We start from the raw sequence: 17,149 nt of genomic DNA, 5'->3' as shown, positions 1-17,149 counted from the left end.
CTGTTGCCAGGAAACTCCTGAGTGCATTCTGGGGGGGGTCAACAGGCCTCAGTTGTGACAGCCATGTAGTCCCTCTGTGAGTGCTGATATTGATTTGCAATGTAAAAGTAAAGAAAGTTAAAAGGAAAAAAAAAACAACAGAGGCTAGTGAATGGATAGTTGATCGGCAGAACCTTGCTCAAAATGAAAATATGCACATACTTCCTGTCCTGAATGGGGCTCCCAGTCTAATGGGGATGGGAGGTTGGGGGGGAATGGACATTTAATCCCCATTTTACAGATGAAGAAACTGACACAGAAGTTAAGTGATTTGCCTAAGATCACTGACAGGCAAGTGGCAGAGCTGGGATTAGAACCCAGGTCTTCTGACTCCCAGGCCTAGACTCCCACTAGTCATGTCAGAAATCCTGTTTACTATGGAGCTGGAACAGCAACTTGTCTTGATTACTCGTCTTGCTCAGGCCTTGCATGAGGGAAGATGAGCATTATTTGAGTTTTTAATATATATTTAGCAGAAGTTAATGAAGAAACCTAGAGCCATGGGAGCCCCTGGCCATGTTTTCTCTCCTTTATTAAATATTAATGTGGCTCTCTTTGTCTCTGGGAAAGCACAGTGCCTCCTGAAATGTTTAATTATAAAGCCACTAACAGGTATACTTTACTATGCAGGACCGGGCTGCTGAGGATAACTACACTGAACAGTGAGACAAAGAGCATTAAGAAATTTCTCTCCCTCCAAAGGTTGTTGGAAATGTTTAATCCTCCGAAGCATACTAATAACCAACCCGGAAACAGTTATTCAGCAAAGTCATCTCACTAAATCCAATCCACAGGCCTTTCTGAGTCTCAGAGACACTGCTGTTTTCCCAATTAAAATGAAGAGCAAATAATCCCAGCTCTGAATGGCCATAGCCACCCTATCAGGGCCCCATCGTACAGGATCAAGTTGGGCTGTAAATCAAAGGCAGAGGATGGGTTTCAGTGGAAGGGAACTCAGTGGACCAGGACCCAGGTTAAGCATTTTTCACCTGTTTAATCAATCAATCATGTCTTTTGAGCACTTTCTTTGTGCAGAGCACTGTAGTACCCTGTAGTAAGTGCTTGGGAGAGTACAATCCAACAGGACTAGCAGACATTTTCCCTGTCCATAACAAGCTTACAGACTAGAGAAGTGAGCAAATTAAGCCATCTTTTAGTGGCAAATTGCCCAGCCAAGTGGTGGTGTAGTCATTGTTGGGAATGGTGGGTCTCAGGGTCCTTTCTTCATTTTCCTTTACTTCTCCTTTCCTCTCCATATCCCTGTCCACTCTACTCCTGCAGTTGTCCATGGAGGTTCCTGTTGTGTCTCAAGGCAAGGCAGCCATAGCATTTGCCTAAGCCTACCTGGCCTTCTGGGTTTCTTCATTCCCCTTTTCAGTCACCACAGCACAGTGTGCATTACTGAAGCAGTTGGCTTAGATTTCCTTTCCTCCTGAGAACTTGGCACATCTCAGAAAGAGAGCATGTAGACTGAGGGGACAGAGGCAGCTAGCCTTGTCCCCGGGGCAGAGGTGGGGCGCGGTGCGGGAGGTCCTCTGTGAGGTTTGGTGGGTACCTGGGATTACATTGCCACACATTCTGATGAGGTGCCAATGACACCGAACAGGAATTAGGTACACCCCAGAGTCAGCTTGTGAAAGTGATTCAGGAGAGAGGAAGGTTCCCAGTCCTAGTGACCTTATGTCCAAATGAATCTGAAGGCAAAATCCCAAATGAACACTGTGGGCCTCTTAGATGGAATTTCTAGCTAATTCTTGAGTACTTTAGTGGTGTTGGTCAGGGGTCAACCGGTTTCTCACCCTAACCTGGTCCTCAGGAAGGTTCCCAATTCTCTCCTTCCTTCATGCCCCCCATCCTAGGGGGTATTGGTCTGGACCTCTACTTCCTGCCCAGAGTCAAAAGCCTGATGTCGGGCCCATTGGGTTCACGGTCCTCATTGTTTATTAGTCTGGGGGTGGCTGAGGATTCAGGAACAAGGCTCAGGCTGGAACCCACACTGCAACCCATGCTGGCTCTAATAGAGTAATCAGGGTGGTGAAAAGTGTTGGTGTTCTCCCTATTCTTGGTGCTGTTACTAGTCCAGCAGGCTTGAGAGCAAGGGGTGAAAGCATAGCGGAAACTTGCGTGTACCCCGAAAGTCTGCCTCTTCCTCGAGCATCACAATACAATAATGGGGAACATTGGAGTGTTTTCTTTCCCTTCTTCAGGGGTGCATTTGCCTGCTCACCTGCTGCCCCGCCCTCCCTCCCCCTCCCGCCCCGGGCGCAGAATTGACTAACTTTGGTCCTCAATCACGAGAGAATTTAAGGAAAGATTTCTATGTCGTCATTCCCAATTATAGAACACTTAACCCGGCTGAAGTCCTAGTTTCAAATATCTGCAACCTGGAGTCTTGATGGCTATTGTTGAAGTCCATTCATTATTAGCACCATAGGCGCCACAGGCATAAAGTTTAAATAGGCACCCTTCTACTTGGGCTCATGTGGAATGATAAAATAGGTAAGGAGATGGAGTTGAAACTCTAGAGTGGAGGTTGCAGGTATTGAATTGGTATGATGTAGATACTGGGGATTTTGTTTTCAGGTAGAGAGTGAGCTTTGGAAAGTGCTCAAGGAATGCTGTCTTTTCTCTTTTTGTCTTGTTTCTCTGTCCCTGTGCCCTGACTCTCTAAACCTCACAAGTACAATAGCCACCCTAGAGATAAGACATTTTTTAGGCTGTTGTCTGGGGCCTCCCGTGTATTCCGTCTATACAGGGAGTCTAATGGGTGCCACGTTGAGCATCTCATGGCACTGATGGCCAAGTGACACCTGGACCATTGAGTGGCTTAGCCGCCCTGAAGGTTCTGAGCAGCTGTTCCAGGAGAAAGCAGTCACTGTGTACCGCTTGTTTCCCTAGTGATTACGGATATGAGAGGCACGGAGACAATCAGTGTATCCCAGCCTTCTGGTTCAACCCGTCTTCCCTTTCGAAGGACTGTAGCCTTGGCCAGAGCTACCTTAACAGTACCGGGTAAGTCAAGGGCTCAGCACCAGCTGGGCTCCTTCATCAAGGACAAGAACCAGGGAGATTTAGATTCCATCTTTCATGATTCTGATGATGATTTGGGCTGTCATAGAAATCTGTTCCCCTTGATGTCTTTAAGGAAAGGGAGAGGTCCAAGGAACTTTATAAACAGAACCCTGGCTTCTGTGGTTTTAGTCCCGTTACGACATTCCCCATGTTGGGCCCCATTGCTGAGATCTGTCATGTTTGACGAGTTGTTGCATTTCTTGCCCGACCATCTTATTGTATAGAATGGTCGCCTCAGTTCTCAGACACCGAGTAAAGGACCAGAGCCTAAGGGACAAATAGAGATTGTGCACTCTTGGATAAAAGATGATCCTGGGATCTCACCCTCTTGCCACCTGTACTAGAAAATGAAAATGAAAATCCAAAAGTTCCATCTTAGTATTAAAAATGGAATTGGATACAGACAAGGTACCTTTCATAATTGTCAAATTATGTTTTTCCTGTCTTTTATTATTGACTTGCTCAAGAGCTGTGAAAGATTTTCCATTGTGATTTCCATTCTCACCCCACTGAGCTCTATTGCACCTGCAGAATAGTATGTTCAATGAGGGAGAGCCAGTGGAGGAGAAGCGTAGGTTAACAGAGAGGCTATTAATAATAATGATAATAATAATAATGATAGCATTTGTTAAGTGCTTACTATGTGCCAAGCACTGTTCTAAGTGCTGGGGGGAAACAAGGTAGTCAAGTTGTCTCACGTGGGGCTCACAATCTTAATCCCCATTTTACAGATGAGGGAAGTGAGGCACAGAGAAGTTAAGTGACTTGCCCAAAGTCACACAGCTGACAAGTGGTGGAGCTGGGATTAGAACCCACAACCTCTGATTCCAAAGCCTGGGCTCTTTCCACTGAGCCACGCTGCTTTTCTAGTTCTAGACTACTGAACTAGAATCCAAGTCTTTCAAGACTCCAGTTAGATTCAAGTCCTATTCCATCACCCTGTGACCTTGGAGAAGCCACTTTACCTCTCTAATCTTCAGCTTCCCAACTATGGGATTAATTCCACCTTCCATTTTTTCTCTCTAAGGAATTTATGTGAATTCAGAATGAGATGTGAAATGCTTTGAATTCTTCAAGGGAAAATGATATGGATATCCAGATTTAGGATAGGATGTATGTTGAAGATCAAGACCATTTCTTTGCTATGGAAGGTTTGAGACTAGGGATGAAACTGCAAGATACACATTTGATAGAAGATTAGTCTCCAGTGTTTGTAAACCTGAGCCTGCAGACACACTAGAGTTGGATAGGTTTAAAGGGGATAAAAAATCTTTAACCCAAAAACCTTACACAGTGACCTGCTGAGGAGAAATGTAGTTTCATAAACTGGGTGGCTGCAGCTGTTTTTGCAACTCAGATGTTGACCAGAGGGATTTTCTTAGGAAAGCAATGTGTAAGTGACCTCAGAGGCATTCGACAACAATGGGAAACTAGTATAAATTACCCTGACATGCAATTATCTTTCTTGGTAAATATACAAGTTAGTGTCCAGATTATCAACATATATCTATGTATAAACACCATAAATATCGGATACCCACACAGGTGATAGGCTCTGGCAAGTTAAATAGAATTGTTGCAAATCAGATGAGAAATTAAATATTTATCTGGCTTAGGAATATGATTTCACCAAGAAGGACTCATTTGTTGAAGTCCAAATCTTGAGGCATTTTGAAATATTTGGAATTTGGAGGTAATTGACTCATGACAATTCAGCCTGGATATAAATAATGATGATGATACTAATTGTGGTATTTAAGTGCCTACTATGTGCCAAGCACTGTAGTAAGCACTGGGATAGATAAAGTGCAATGCAATCCTAGACATTTAAGGAAGAACCCAAGTCTTTCCAAAGGATGAACTAAAAGGAAAGTGTCTTGGGTTGGAAATGTTAAGCCACAGCTTTGCAGCTAGTTTTAAGTGCCTGGGTTTTTGGGCCAATAAGAAAGCCCAGCAGATATCTAGGAAAAACTACCGAATGACATTGCTGGGCCATATGTGCAGAACAGCCTGTTCAGTACAGATCTTTTAGGTCATTCTTTATGGCAAAGGGATTGGAGAGGGTGAAGGTTTCTAATTTAAACTTCAATTTGAACTCTCGACATTAGGTAGAAGTCAAAAACCCTGTTTGAAAAAAACCCGAAGTAAGGAGGCCAGAAAAACGTCTTAAAGATGACCATTTTGTGGTGTTGGTTTCAGTCCTAAGGGGAGGCTTAACCCGGGTTCATTAGGTAATCTGAGTAGGCTGGTCCCAGGGAAAAGAGAAAGTGTCTGCAGTGAAGGGAGGTTCTGAATTAATATGGTCTCTTTCACGTCCCATGGGAGCAAGAATATTTTTTTTTTGTTGGCTCAGTTCAGAGCCTTGGGCTGAGGCTGAGTAGGAAGAATTGTAAAAACTAGGGAAAGTGTTGCTTTCCCAAGTTGGGGCCTGGCAATTGATTCTGGTTCATCTGGGTAAGGTGTCTATTTATTGTTATATTATACTGTCCCAAGCACTTTGTACAGTGCTCTGCACACAGTAAGCTCTCAATAAATACGACTGAATGAAGAAGATTGCAACTTTCTTGGAGTCCTCCTCAGAGATGATCAGTAATAGTAGTAATAATAATTATGGTATTTGTTAAATGCTTACTATATGCCAAGTACTATTCTAAGCACTGGGGTAGATTCAAGGTAATCAGGTTGTCCCATGCTCACAGTCTTAATTCCCATTTTAAAGATGAGATAGCTGAGGCACAGAGAAGTTAAGTCGCTTGCCTAAGGTCACACAGCAAACAAGTGGAGGAGGTGGGATTAGAACCCATGTCCTCTGACTCCCAAGCCCATGCTCTTTCCACTAAGCCATGCTGCTTCTCTGGGGGCTTGAGCCACCGGGCTCCAGGGGCGTCTGTGACACGGTTTCTCTTCCCCTGTGACTGCTCTCCAGTTACCGGAGGATCGTGTCGAACAACTGCACTGACGGGCTGAGGGAGAAATACACGGCAAAAGCTCAGCAGTGCCCTGGGAAGGCTCCCCGGGGGCTGCACGTGGTGACCACGGATGGGAGGTTGGTGGCCGAACAAGGTCACAATGCCACGTTCATCATCCTCATGGAGGAGGTAAGTTCCGCGGCATAGTCGGGGCCTCTCTGCACTTTGCAGAAAAGCAAGAGGAAAAGAGGATTGCTGCTTGGTTAGAGCAGAGAAAAGGATTCTTGGGGATCAGACTGTGTGTGTTAGCAAAACAAGACGATGGTGAGGGAGAGGGAAGGGGCACAGTCTGGACAATGAGACAGGCGTAAGAAGATGGTAGTGGGAGGAAAACTGTTTCTGGCCCCAGAGCCCTACTCCCCACTGGCAGGAAGGGACCACCACCACCATCACTGCTGAACCATTTCCATAATTTTCTATAACAGGCCCCGGTCCTTTTCCTCTTCTGGATCTGAGTAGCAAGGATCGCCTGGCCTGCCTCACTTTCAGCAGTGCTTGGCCATCTTCCCCTTTACTTTTCCAGGAGAGCCTAGTCAAGGTCGGACTCCTATAGTAGGAACAGGTTGCAGTTTCTTGGTAGGGGAAACTCATTTTCAGGACTAAGAAGTCACACAATCAATCCATCTCCTCCCCATCACTCCATCTCCTCCTCTGCCAGGGAGATCTGCAGGCAGTCCCCAGGCTTATGACACAGTTGAGTCCTGCAAACTGTGTAAAGTCAAAATGTTTTAGGCCAGAAGCAATTTTCTCATGGAGATGATGTCACACCCAGGAGACTGGTTCCTTAACTGAAGTTGCATACGCTATTTCTACCCAAAGCACCCAAAATTGGGTACTCAATCATAGATGTACAACTAGCTTAGTATATTTATAGGGTAAATAACAATCATAATGATAGCAAAACAAATTGAAAATAGAGTACATAAAATAGCACATTATTTGTACAGTGTGCTTTACTCTTACCTCAAGTGATGCAAAAATCCTAGACTTATTAGAATACCCCTTCTTCTTTTCCTCTGAAAAATGGGGGTCTGGTTGGGTGAGTGTTTTCTTGAAACTTTCCCCCTCAATGAGTCAGTGGTATTTATTGAGTACCTACTGGTTGTGAGGCACTGTACACCCTTTCTGCCCTCAAGAGCTTCATAATATAAAGGGAGAGAAGACAAGAATTATTTGCAGGTGATGTGCTTAGGAGGATGTAACAGGAAGGGGTATAAATATGTTAAGATGAAGTAGCAGAATAGGTAATTGAATATATGGTAACGACTTGTATGTATATGACTTCATCATCCTCCACACAGGTGGTCTGTGTCAAGCATAGATTTGGAAGCCTGGGATTTTAAAGTAAGAGCAACCGACTGTTGGATCAGGGATTAGGGTGACCAGTTGAATCAGGATTGCCCAAGTCAGATACATCCATATCATTTTCTAAAATGTCCCAGAAAAAATTTACCAAAATCCTGCTCTGCCTCAGCTAAACCAGGGTTGGGTCAAACACCATTTGGCTTACTAGAAAAAAAAGCAACACAGAAAAAGCTCTAGAAAATTAAGCTTCAATTTTTAGAAACGTTCCTTGAAATTTTTTTATTCATCTTCTCTTTATTTTTCACTAGCTTCTTACTACCCCTCTCAGGCCCAGATGTGAAATTAGATGTTTTCTGTGTGATACTGAAGGGCAACCCCAACAGCTAAGGAAAGCTAGGAAGAGGGAGGAGCTATAGTAGTTATTCCACATCCCAGTTCCCATGCACTGTTAAAACACTTCATCTGTCAGGAAAGAAGCAAGTATAGTATAAATGCACTTTTCAATTTACCAAGCCTTTAGAATATTCATGCAGATTATTTCCGCTTTTGGGCTCTGGACCAGGGGCTAATCAGCAGCCAGTTACCGCCAAGAGTCAGGGCTTTGGAAATCTTTAGAACTAGACCAGTAGAGAAGGGCATAGCAAGGTAGTTTAGTTAATGCAGCCAGAGTCTCCTGTCATCCACCCCTCGAATTTAATTGAAAGAGTTGGGGGATTCACAGGAAGGCAGTTGCATATTTCCATCTGATAGTTTACAGGGACCAGAGCTATAAAAAAAGTCTCTTGAATGGATCTGCAGAGTGGTGATCTTATCCATTTTGAAATGCCTCCAGTTCATTTCCACTTTAATTTATATTCATAAACTTGAGCATCATTGACATTGTGTTGAGGGACTGGAGGCATCTATCAATATTTCATGCACAGCTGAGGAGCTTCTGGTCGAGGAGATGAACAGAGAAAGTGGGTAAAAGGACCAGTTCCTGTTGCTTCTCAGTGTAAAAGTGAGTTGTCTTCACTTTAGTGACTCTTTCCACTCTAGGTCAAAGATCAAAGAAAGGAAAAGGCAAGAGAAGGGGTTTAATGACACCAGTTTTTGGGTCTCAGGTCCTCTCATTCTAAATTGAACTCCAGCCTAATTGGATTGGTGTGATTTTCTGTTTGTTCCCCATCTAGGCCGTAAACTTGTAAGAATGTATTGTATTCTCCCAAGTGGTTAGTTTAGGGCTCCGGCTCACTGTAAGTGCTCAATAATTAAATGCCATTGATGGATTAGCTAGTCCCACTCCTTCCTTCCCCCTTTTCTCACCACCCCAGAACATTACCAGAGTGTCCGGACTCCCACCTGTTTCCATAATTTTGGTTTCATGGGCAAAGGGGGAATGGATGCATAATAAATCCTAATCGGAAGCTCAGTTGATTAGGAGCCAGAGCTTTTTATGATATTGTCAAGTGCACTTTTGGTAACCTAGAGGGAGATGCAGGTATGCTAATAGGGTGAAGCAGAGCAGCAGGAAGAAGCATAAAATAATTCACCCTCATCAACCCGAATGTGCAAGAGCCCCAGCCCAGCATTCTCTGTTCCAGGGTGATCTTCAGAGGACGAACGTTCAGTTAGACTTTGGAGATGGGATCGCTGTTTCTTATGCTAACTTCAGCCCGATCGAGGAGGGCATCAAACACGTGTACAAGAGCGCCGGGATCTTTCAGGTGACAGCATATGCCGAAAACAACCTGGGCTCCGACACCGCCGTCCTCTTCCTGCACGTGGTCTGTAAGTAGGAACTGACCGCTCCCTCCTGGCTTTAGCTCATCCCATTTCCCTTCCTCTTCAGAGTAGAGGCCGCCTGCAGGGTTTGCAGCTTCTGGCTGGGAGGATGGAACTGCACCATTGTCCCTCTGTGAGGATGAACCTCCTGTTCCAAAGGAGCCGGCTTTCTTCGAGTTTCATGGGATTTTGTGTCCCTTTGTTGAGAGGGACTCACCTGTGCTTGTCGAAAAGCCCAATTCAGACATGAAATCATCAATTTCCTCTTCCCTTCTCTTGTCTGCCCTTCTGCTCCTCTCTTCCATTGTTGAACAGCTTGTTTCCAGCTTTTTGTCCAGGCTACATAAGGTCATAGAACACTAAATCTGTGAGCTTCACGTGGGGCTTGTATCTACCTTGTATAACCTTGTATCTACCCCAGCGCTTAGAACAGTGCTCGGCACCTAGCGCTTAAGGAATACCATCATTATTATCTGAGATCTTAACCCAAGACAATGTCTTCTCTTTTAGAGATTCATTATGTTGATTTAGTTTTATTGAATTGCAATCTCAAAATTCCCTATATCATCCACCCACACCTCCCCTGGCAACCTATCTGTCACTAAACACGCATGTTCATATGCATACGTGTGCCCAGAATTACTCACACACGGGGTGGATTTTCCTTTGGACTATCAATCAATTGTATTTTTTGAGTGGTTACTATGTGCAGAGCACTGTACAAAGCACTTGGGAGAATAAAATATAACGGAGCTGATAGACAAATTTCCTGCCTACAAGGAGGTTACAGTTTAGAGGGGTAACTAGGACTTTTGTTAAAGGCAGGACATTTATGGCTACTTTCCCTCCTTCCCCCTGAATTATTGTCATGGTCAACACTGGACCCCAACCTTATATTTACTCTCTCCGCCCAGTCGATTAAGGAGAGAAGTAGAGTATCAGTTTAAACTTCTACTCCCTGCCTTAACTATACTCTATTCCTGTTTTCAGTCCCTTGGGATGAGATTTAAGGAAATGGTAGGGTCCACTGCCAAGGGCTAGAAGAATTAGAAGTCTTCTAATGAAAGGAACACCTAAAATATATGCCAGGCACAAGTATTATTCACCTGAAAGAGACTTGTGAAAATTAAAGACACAAAAATTCATCTGGTAGCATAGCCCAAAACCCATTTCCCGACAATTACAATTGAAGACTTTATAAATCAAAGAGCCATTATTCTTTGAAGGAGAAGGATGAGGATTGAAGAGACCCCTTTTTTAATTAAAAACAAAGTATCACTTTTTTAAAAGCTATATTCCGAGAGCTGGCTACCCAGGCTTTTCTAGACATTTAATAGATTTAGGACTTTGGACTCACCTGGAACTTCTAGTTGGATTTTCAATGATTCTATCAATAGTGCTCAGGAAAGTGACCGGGATCTTAGAATTTTTATCTCTATATTCCATAACATTTCCAAGACAGCACCCAACTCAAGAAGGAAGGCGAAATAAGAATTAGGCAACTTGAGAAGAGCAGCAGATGATGCAAGGTTCTGGCTCTGTCATAAATGCCTTGCTATTGTGTAGCCAAGGCTTCTTGTGGAGATAGAGGAGTCCCGGATAAGTCTGTAGGGACCGTTTTGCCCCTGAAGTCCTGTAGAAAGAGCTTTGGGCTGGAAGTCGAGAGTGGTGGGTTCTAATCCCGCCTCTGCCAAATCCCACCTCTGCCAGGCTGTAATGATTGTAATAACTGTGGTATTTAAGTGCTTATATGTGCCAATTACTGTAACAAGCAGTGGATTTAGATACAAGATCAGCAGGTTGGTTACAGTCCCTGTCCCACGTGAGGCTCATGGTCTAAATAGGAGGGTGAACCGTTATTGAATCTCCATTTTACAAATGAGGAAATTGAGGCATTGAGAAGTGAAGACTAACCCAAGGTTCTACAGGTGCTGCAGGCAAATGGCACAGCCCAGATTAAAATTCAGGTCTTCTGACTCCCAGACCCATGCTCTTTCCACTAGGCCAAGCTGCAGCTTGTTTCTCCCTCCAAATGACAGAGCTGGTACCTGCCCACTGCCTGTTATTGTGAGGATTCAGGGGAAAACAAATGTGAAGTGTTAGGACCATTCCGGCTTCTTGGGAAGTTTCAAGGGATCGGCTTCTGCAAAACCCAGAACTGACTGTACTCTCCCAAGAGCTTAGTACAGTCCTCTATCCGTTCTCAGTGAATGCCATAGATTGGCTGAGAACTGGCCAGAATTGGGCTCCATCTCATCAGAAACTTATGATTTGGAACAATCCCTTTCCCCGACAAAGTTAGCTGGAACCCAGAGCAGGCCTGCAAGGCTCCAGGTCACATTCTGGGGTTCAGGGTTTTCCAGAGACTGGCTGCTATGTCTAGAGAGCATAGACTTTGCTGCAAGAGCCAGCAATTCTGGGATTGAAGCAAGTTTGTTCCTGGTATGTTTCTGCTTCAATTACAGAATGTAGTAAGGGGTCATCAATGTGGGGGAGGCCAGAGCCTGAAGGGGAGTGTCTCTTTGCCAAGGGGAGCCAAGGCAATCAGGTTAAATAAACACTGTGATCCTCATTAATCTATAGCGGAAACAATCAAGAGAGTCCTAAACAATCAAGAGAGTCCTATCATAAGAGAGTCCTAAGAGAGTACATAACACCTATTGTTGCTGATCCTCTTGGCAAACACAGGACTCTGTTCATCACCCTCATAAACCTTCACCCTGAGGTATTGCCCTTTCCAGTGGAGAAACTTGACAGAAGCTTCCAAGTGGCAAAAACCTAGCAAGAAGAACAGGTTTATACTGCAAGTTACGCAAATGAAGAGGAAATGTTCCTTGAAACTTTTATCACACACATAATTCCCTCAGAATCAATCATGGCTACATTTAACAGCCAGTTATTAGAGCGTTAACTGCTCTTGGCCTCACCTTGGACCATTAGCTAACTAAAGTAGTTGTAGGCCGGCAATAATAACCAATTTCTCAGGGAGCATGTCATTTTATCATAGGAATTTCTCTGTGATATGGAGTCTTTGCAAGAACTTGAAAAATTTTCATCTCGAAAAACTTCATCATTCCCAGTAACTGGTCTCTGGCTTGGGGACTATTGGACTCCCTTCTCATAGGAAAATTTTCTTTTCAGGCTGTTTTTCTGTAAAATGATTACCCTCAGGAATGCCTTTTCATGAAATTGGGATATTGTGCAAAACAATGCTATTGATTTTTCTGGCTGAGGATTGGTGACTTTTTTTTTTTACCACTCTTCCTGGATATCTGATTTATAGAAATCTTCTTCGGTCTAAATCATCTGGCTATTCCAAGGGAAAAAAAAATCCTCCTTCCACCCCCGCTCCCCCCAGCCCCCTGCCAAATTATTAATTCAGGCTGAGGTGTGTGTCTTGGATTGGATGAGCTGACCAGTCTATCTTATTACATCCTCATGGTCAGACAGGGACCAAGTCCTGGAAGATTGTGTGGGCCACTAATGGAAGGTGGAGGCTGAAAAGACATGAATCGCAAGATGCATTTCACCCCCTCCTTCAGAAGATAGAGGAGGTCACAGCCTTCCAGAGTGAACACAGAAGGCATCAGGCCCAGCTTTAGAAAGACCAGATGTGCTACCCAACTGCAGAGCTCTTGTTCTGGAATGGAATGAGCACTGGCAGCCCCTCTGGCTACCAGCGTCTGCAAATGAAACCCTGAAAGAGCAAATAGCCAGGAAAAGCTCTTCATCCCTGGAGCAAGCCACTTAAGAATTTTGATGCAAATTCAGCACAAAAACAAAAGGAAGATATGGAAAAACACACAGATGGTTAAAAAAAATCCATCGAAACAAATGCAACACGAGAGCATTAGCATTTTTCCATCTGCCTGTTCTTCTCGTTTTATTTTTGCGATGAATTGAATTAAAAGTCTTAATTGTTCTGCAGTGGGGGTGCTCAGGCATGTTCTGATTACTTGCCGATATAAAACATCACGCTGCCTACACCAGCTTTTTGAATACAAAAGTCAGTTACTCATGTACTAAACAATTCCATTTTTTGTAAGAAAGTTGGACTCTCTTTAATTATAACTAAACAGCCATGAATGTATTCTCCATTGAACCGTTATCTGCATTGCAGTGGATAGGGTACACTTGCCAATCATAAAGCAACAAAAATTTAACCCATAAGGGTAGTGAAAAGACCCCAATGGACAATATATAAACTAAATCTCAAAACCATCACATCACATGAGTCAAATGAGCTGCCACTTCCCTTACTGACCGGGCTGGCTGATTAGCAAAGCTACCTTTGTGCTTCGGTTGGTGAAGCATTCGTTCATTCAGTCGTATTTATTGAGCACTTACTATGTGCAGAGCACTGTACTAAGCGCTTGGAATGTACAGTTCATGGTGCATTGTGCAACGAGCATAGAGTATGTCTAATGATTATGCAAGACTAGGGTTGTTTAAAATCTATGGTTCTAGGGGGCTCATAGGCTCTGTCCACATACGCAAATAATCTGGGTAAGAGATTCCCCAAACCCCCCAGCTCCTTTGACCTGATATATCAGGGAGTTGTGTATTTGTATATGAAATAGCAGTTACATTTAGACCTATGCAGAATGTACTGCTTTGCACAGAGTAAGTGCTCAATAAATATGATTGAATGAATGAATAAATGCATGCATGTTTACTTTCAAATCATGTCCCCTTTAAGGAGATAGGAAAGTACCCTAGAGTTTGAATTGGTTTGCTTTGAATTGCCTTTTCCCCTTTGATGAATTTGTATGAAGGCTGAAGCATCACTGTCACTCGCGTATCCACCACAGTGGAGGGGGGGAGGGTAGGGAGAGGTGAGACCCTGAGTGAAGACTGACTTCATTCTCCAAATCCTATGAAAACTAGGGGCTTTGCTGTTTTGTGAATCTGCAGGTCCTCTGGAACACGTCCATCTCAGCGTTCCATTTGTGGCCATTCGGGATAAGGAAGTCAATGTGACCGCAGTGGTATGGCCCAGTCAGCTGGGAACTCTCACCTACTTTTGGTGGTTTGGCAACAGCACTAAGGTTTGTACCTTTCTCATTAGTTTTGACGTCTGCTAATCTCTTCAGAAATTGTAAAGCCGCTTCAGGGAAAAGATTACTCTGTCCCTCAGACTAAATCTAGCTGTTAAGGAGTGTCTACACTTCACCACAAAATGGGTCTTGGTCATCAAGATGAACCAGACCACAGCAATAAGGCTCCTATTATTTGAGGGATTTCTGTACTATCCCCGTCCAGTGCCTAGTATATTGCTGTGTTCCCGGCATGGGGGGAGTAGGGCATCAGTCGATGCTCCATGTCAGGAGAATTCTCCAAAGCACTTAGTACAGTGCTCTGTGTATAGTAAGTGATCAATAAATACCACTGATTGACTGGGGAGGAAGATCAAAATTTCTCATTCGCTTATATTGGCTAGCATTGAAGAGATCTGGCGGTTTTAGAAATGGTTTGGTCCGCTGAAGTTTACTTGATTAGAACTTTTATTCTCTTCTGTAGTCCTCTCTTTCTCATTAGTTGTTCTGTTGCCACTGGTTACTATTTGTCAGACTGGGACTAGGATTCTAAAAAATATATCTGTAATTGCTAAAATCCGGTCAAAGCTTTAAAAAGGAAAAACCCTCGGTCGTGCTGAGTGACTAACAATAGTTTCAGAGATCACAGTGTTCCAGTTTCTAGTGTTACCATTCATGAAATATCACCCTAATGCACACTCCCACCCGCCAACAAAAGACTGCCAAATGATTCATCAGCTCTATCTGGTTCACCTTTTGCAGTCAGAATTCCAATGAGACGAGGAAGGAGTATTATTACAGATGGGTAGACTGAGACTCAGAGAGGTCAAGCGACTTGTCCGAAGGAAAGGGAGATTTAGAGGAAAGAGGAATCCTATCTGGGCTCAATGACAATGATCCCCTTCACCTCCAGCTAGAATACAGTTAATAATAATTGTCATATTTGTGAAGTCCTTACTGTGTGTCAAGAAGTATCTGGAGAGGGCCATGTCTAGAAGTCTTTTAAAACAGGAGCAAGTATCTCTGAAGCGGGAAAGGCAGCTGGGGAGGGAGGCCAATTCAATTAGAACCCTGGAAGGTCTGGTCTGGTCTGGTCAGTTGTTGCCTCAAAGTAGAGTGTGGCTGGGGTACCAAGCACAGACTTTGTAGGCTCAGAATCTTTCCCGACATTCAGCTCCCCAGCGACGTTGTATTTGGTCATTCGTGACAGCCTGGTTCTGGGGTGCAGTGGTTAGTGGTGACCCACCTCCCCCTAGTCTCTCTGGTCCCGACTCAATGAGCGATTCACCCTGCAATCCAACACCAGTCATTTCTCTTGATCTGCCTCAAGTTCTCCCATCTGTAAGCCAAGGAAAACAATACTGTCCCTTTCCCTATTTCCCAACCCACTGACTTCCCGGGGCCCAAATTCCACACAGATCCCTGAATTGGGAAATTCTATTCATAGAGGGTCAACAAGCTCCCCCAGGGACCTGGTAAGGATGGCAAGACAGGTGAACGGGACCACATTGATTTGCCCTGTCACTTTAAGCCAAATAACCTCCAGCTTGTGCAGGAAGATTATTCATCTATCTCCTCAGTGTCCTGCCATTCTGTCACTTTGAGAAGAAACACACATTTAGTGCTTCTCACCTACTGCTGCATAAGAAGCACATTCAGCAAACTGTTAGCTGTATATTAATGTGGCAACTCTTTAAGTAATTACTCGGAACCAAATTAGCCCAGTATTGAAATCATCATTTTCCACACTAGCATGGGAGACAGTATAATTGTGGAGGCTCCCGGGGATGGAAGGGCATCTGGGTTTTTGGTTTTTATTCTTCTCTTTGGCAGCTCCTAAAGCTAGGGCGCTTTGTACAGAACTTTCTCTTAATTGGTCTGTTCTGCTCTTTGAAAGCTCAGGTAGGCAAAATGGATAGATGACTCTAACCTGCTGAATTTGGGTCTCAAACAAAGGGGCAGGGCAGCGTTGGAGTGTTTCTCTTTTCAGAGAGTGGCCACCCCTCACATTCTGATCCCGCTCTGGGGAGAAACTTTGACCAAGGGCAATTCACTCTACTCTTCCTCCTTTCACTGAATCAGTGGTACTTAATGAGTGCTTAGCACATGCAGAGCACTGTACTATGCTCTTAGAAAAGTACAGTACAGCAGAGTTGATAGACAAAATCCCTGCCCACAATGAGCTTTCAATCTAGAGACAGACATTAAAATTTAAGTGAGAGTGGAAATGGCAGAGTACGGATATCTACATAATTGCTGTGAGGCTGGAATTGGGGTGAATATTAAATGCTTAAGTGTTAGAGATCCACGGTCATAGGTAATGCAGAAGGGAGGGCAAATAAGGGAGTCAGAGAAGGCCTTTTGGAGTTGTGATTCCACAAACCACATCCTCTCTCCCTGATTTCCCCCTACCTCTCAGAAGCAGAAACCAGTCTCAGTAGATGGAGTGGTGTTACGGGTATTAACCATTCAGAGACCCTTAATTCTATGAATTCTATGCCATATGCAATGATCACAGTATGTATGTGTCCTAAATAGCAAGGCCACAAAGAATCTGAACTGCTCTGCATAAGGTGCTTAGTAAAGTCAGTATCCAAAGATTTTTCCTACAGTTCAATAGCCCCATCAGTCTAGTGGCACTCTCATAATAACTAAATGTCTACCCACCGCTTAATCAATTTACGGCTGGGACATAATGGATACTAGGTTACGTGTTACTTATGGTGGTCTGTACAGAGGGTGTATACACTTATAAAGACTGAGACAGTAAAAGTACTATTTTGAAACACATCATTTTAGCTGTGCTTCATGGTCTGGACAGAACATAGATCGAGGGAAGTAAATCACTCAACTGCTGGATTTGCAATGATCCTAAAGGCCAATTTGCTTGGATTAACAGAGGTCCAGTTTAATAAATGTGTCTGCTTGTCTAATAGATTTGAGCAAATGAACCTTAAAATGCTT

General features: G+C 43.8%; 1 protein-coding gene across 1 annotated transcript in view; it reads left to right on the top strand.

The window, feature by feature from the left end:
* The window catches only part of SORCS3 (sortilin related VPS10 domain containing receptor 3), a 400,591-nt gene that overhangs the window by 365,102 nt on the left and 18,340 nt on the right, over positions 1–17,149 (top strand). Inside the window, exons 17-20 of the mRNA XM_029080272.1 lie at positions 2,938–3,051; positions 6,038–6,209; positions 8,969–9,155; positions 14,064–14,197. Of these exons, the coding sequence (XP_028936105.1) occupies positions 2,938–3,051; positions 6,038–6,209; positions 8,969–9,155; positions 14,064–14,197 (607 nt within the window). The remainder of the gene's footprint in view (positions 1–2,937; positions 3,052–6,037; positions 6,210–8,968; positions 9,156–14,063; positions 14,198–17,149) is intronic.

This window comes from Ornithorhynchus anatinus, chromosome 16, assembly GCF_004115215.2.
Source record: "Ornithorhynchus anatinus isolate Pmale09 chromosome 16, mOrnAna1.pri.v4, whole genome shotgun sequence".
In the NCBI taxonomy this organism is placed as follows: Eukaryota; Metazoa; Chordata; class Mammalia; order Monotremata; family Ornithorhynchidae; genus Ornithorhynchus; species Ornithorhynchus anatinus.
This window is presented reverse-complemented; position numbering and strand designations above follow the sequence as displayed.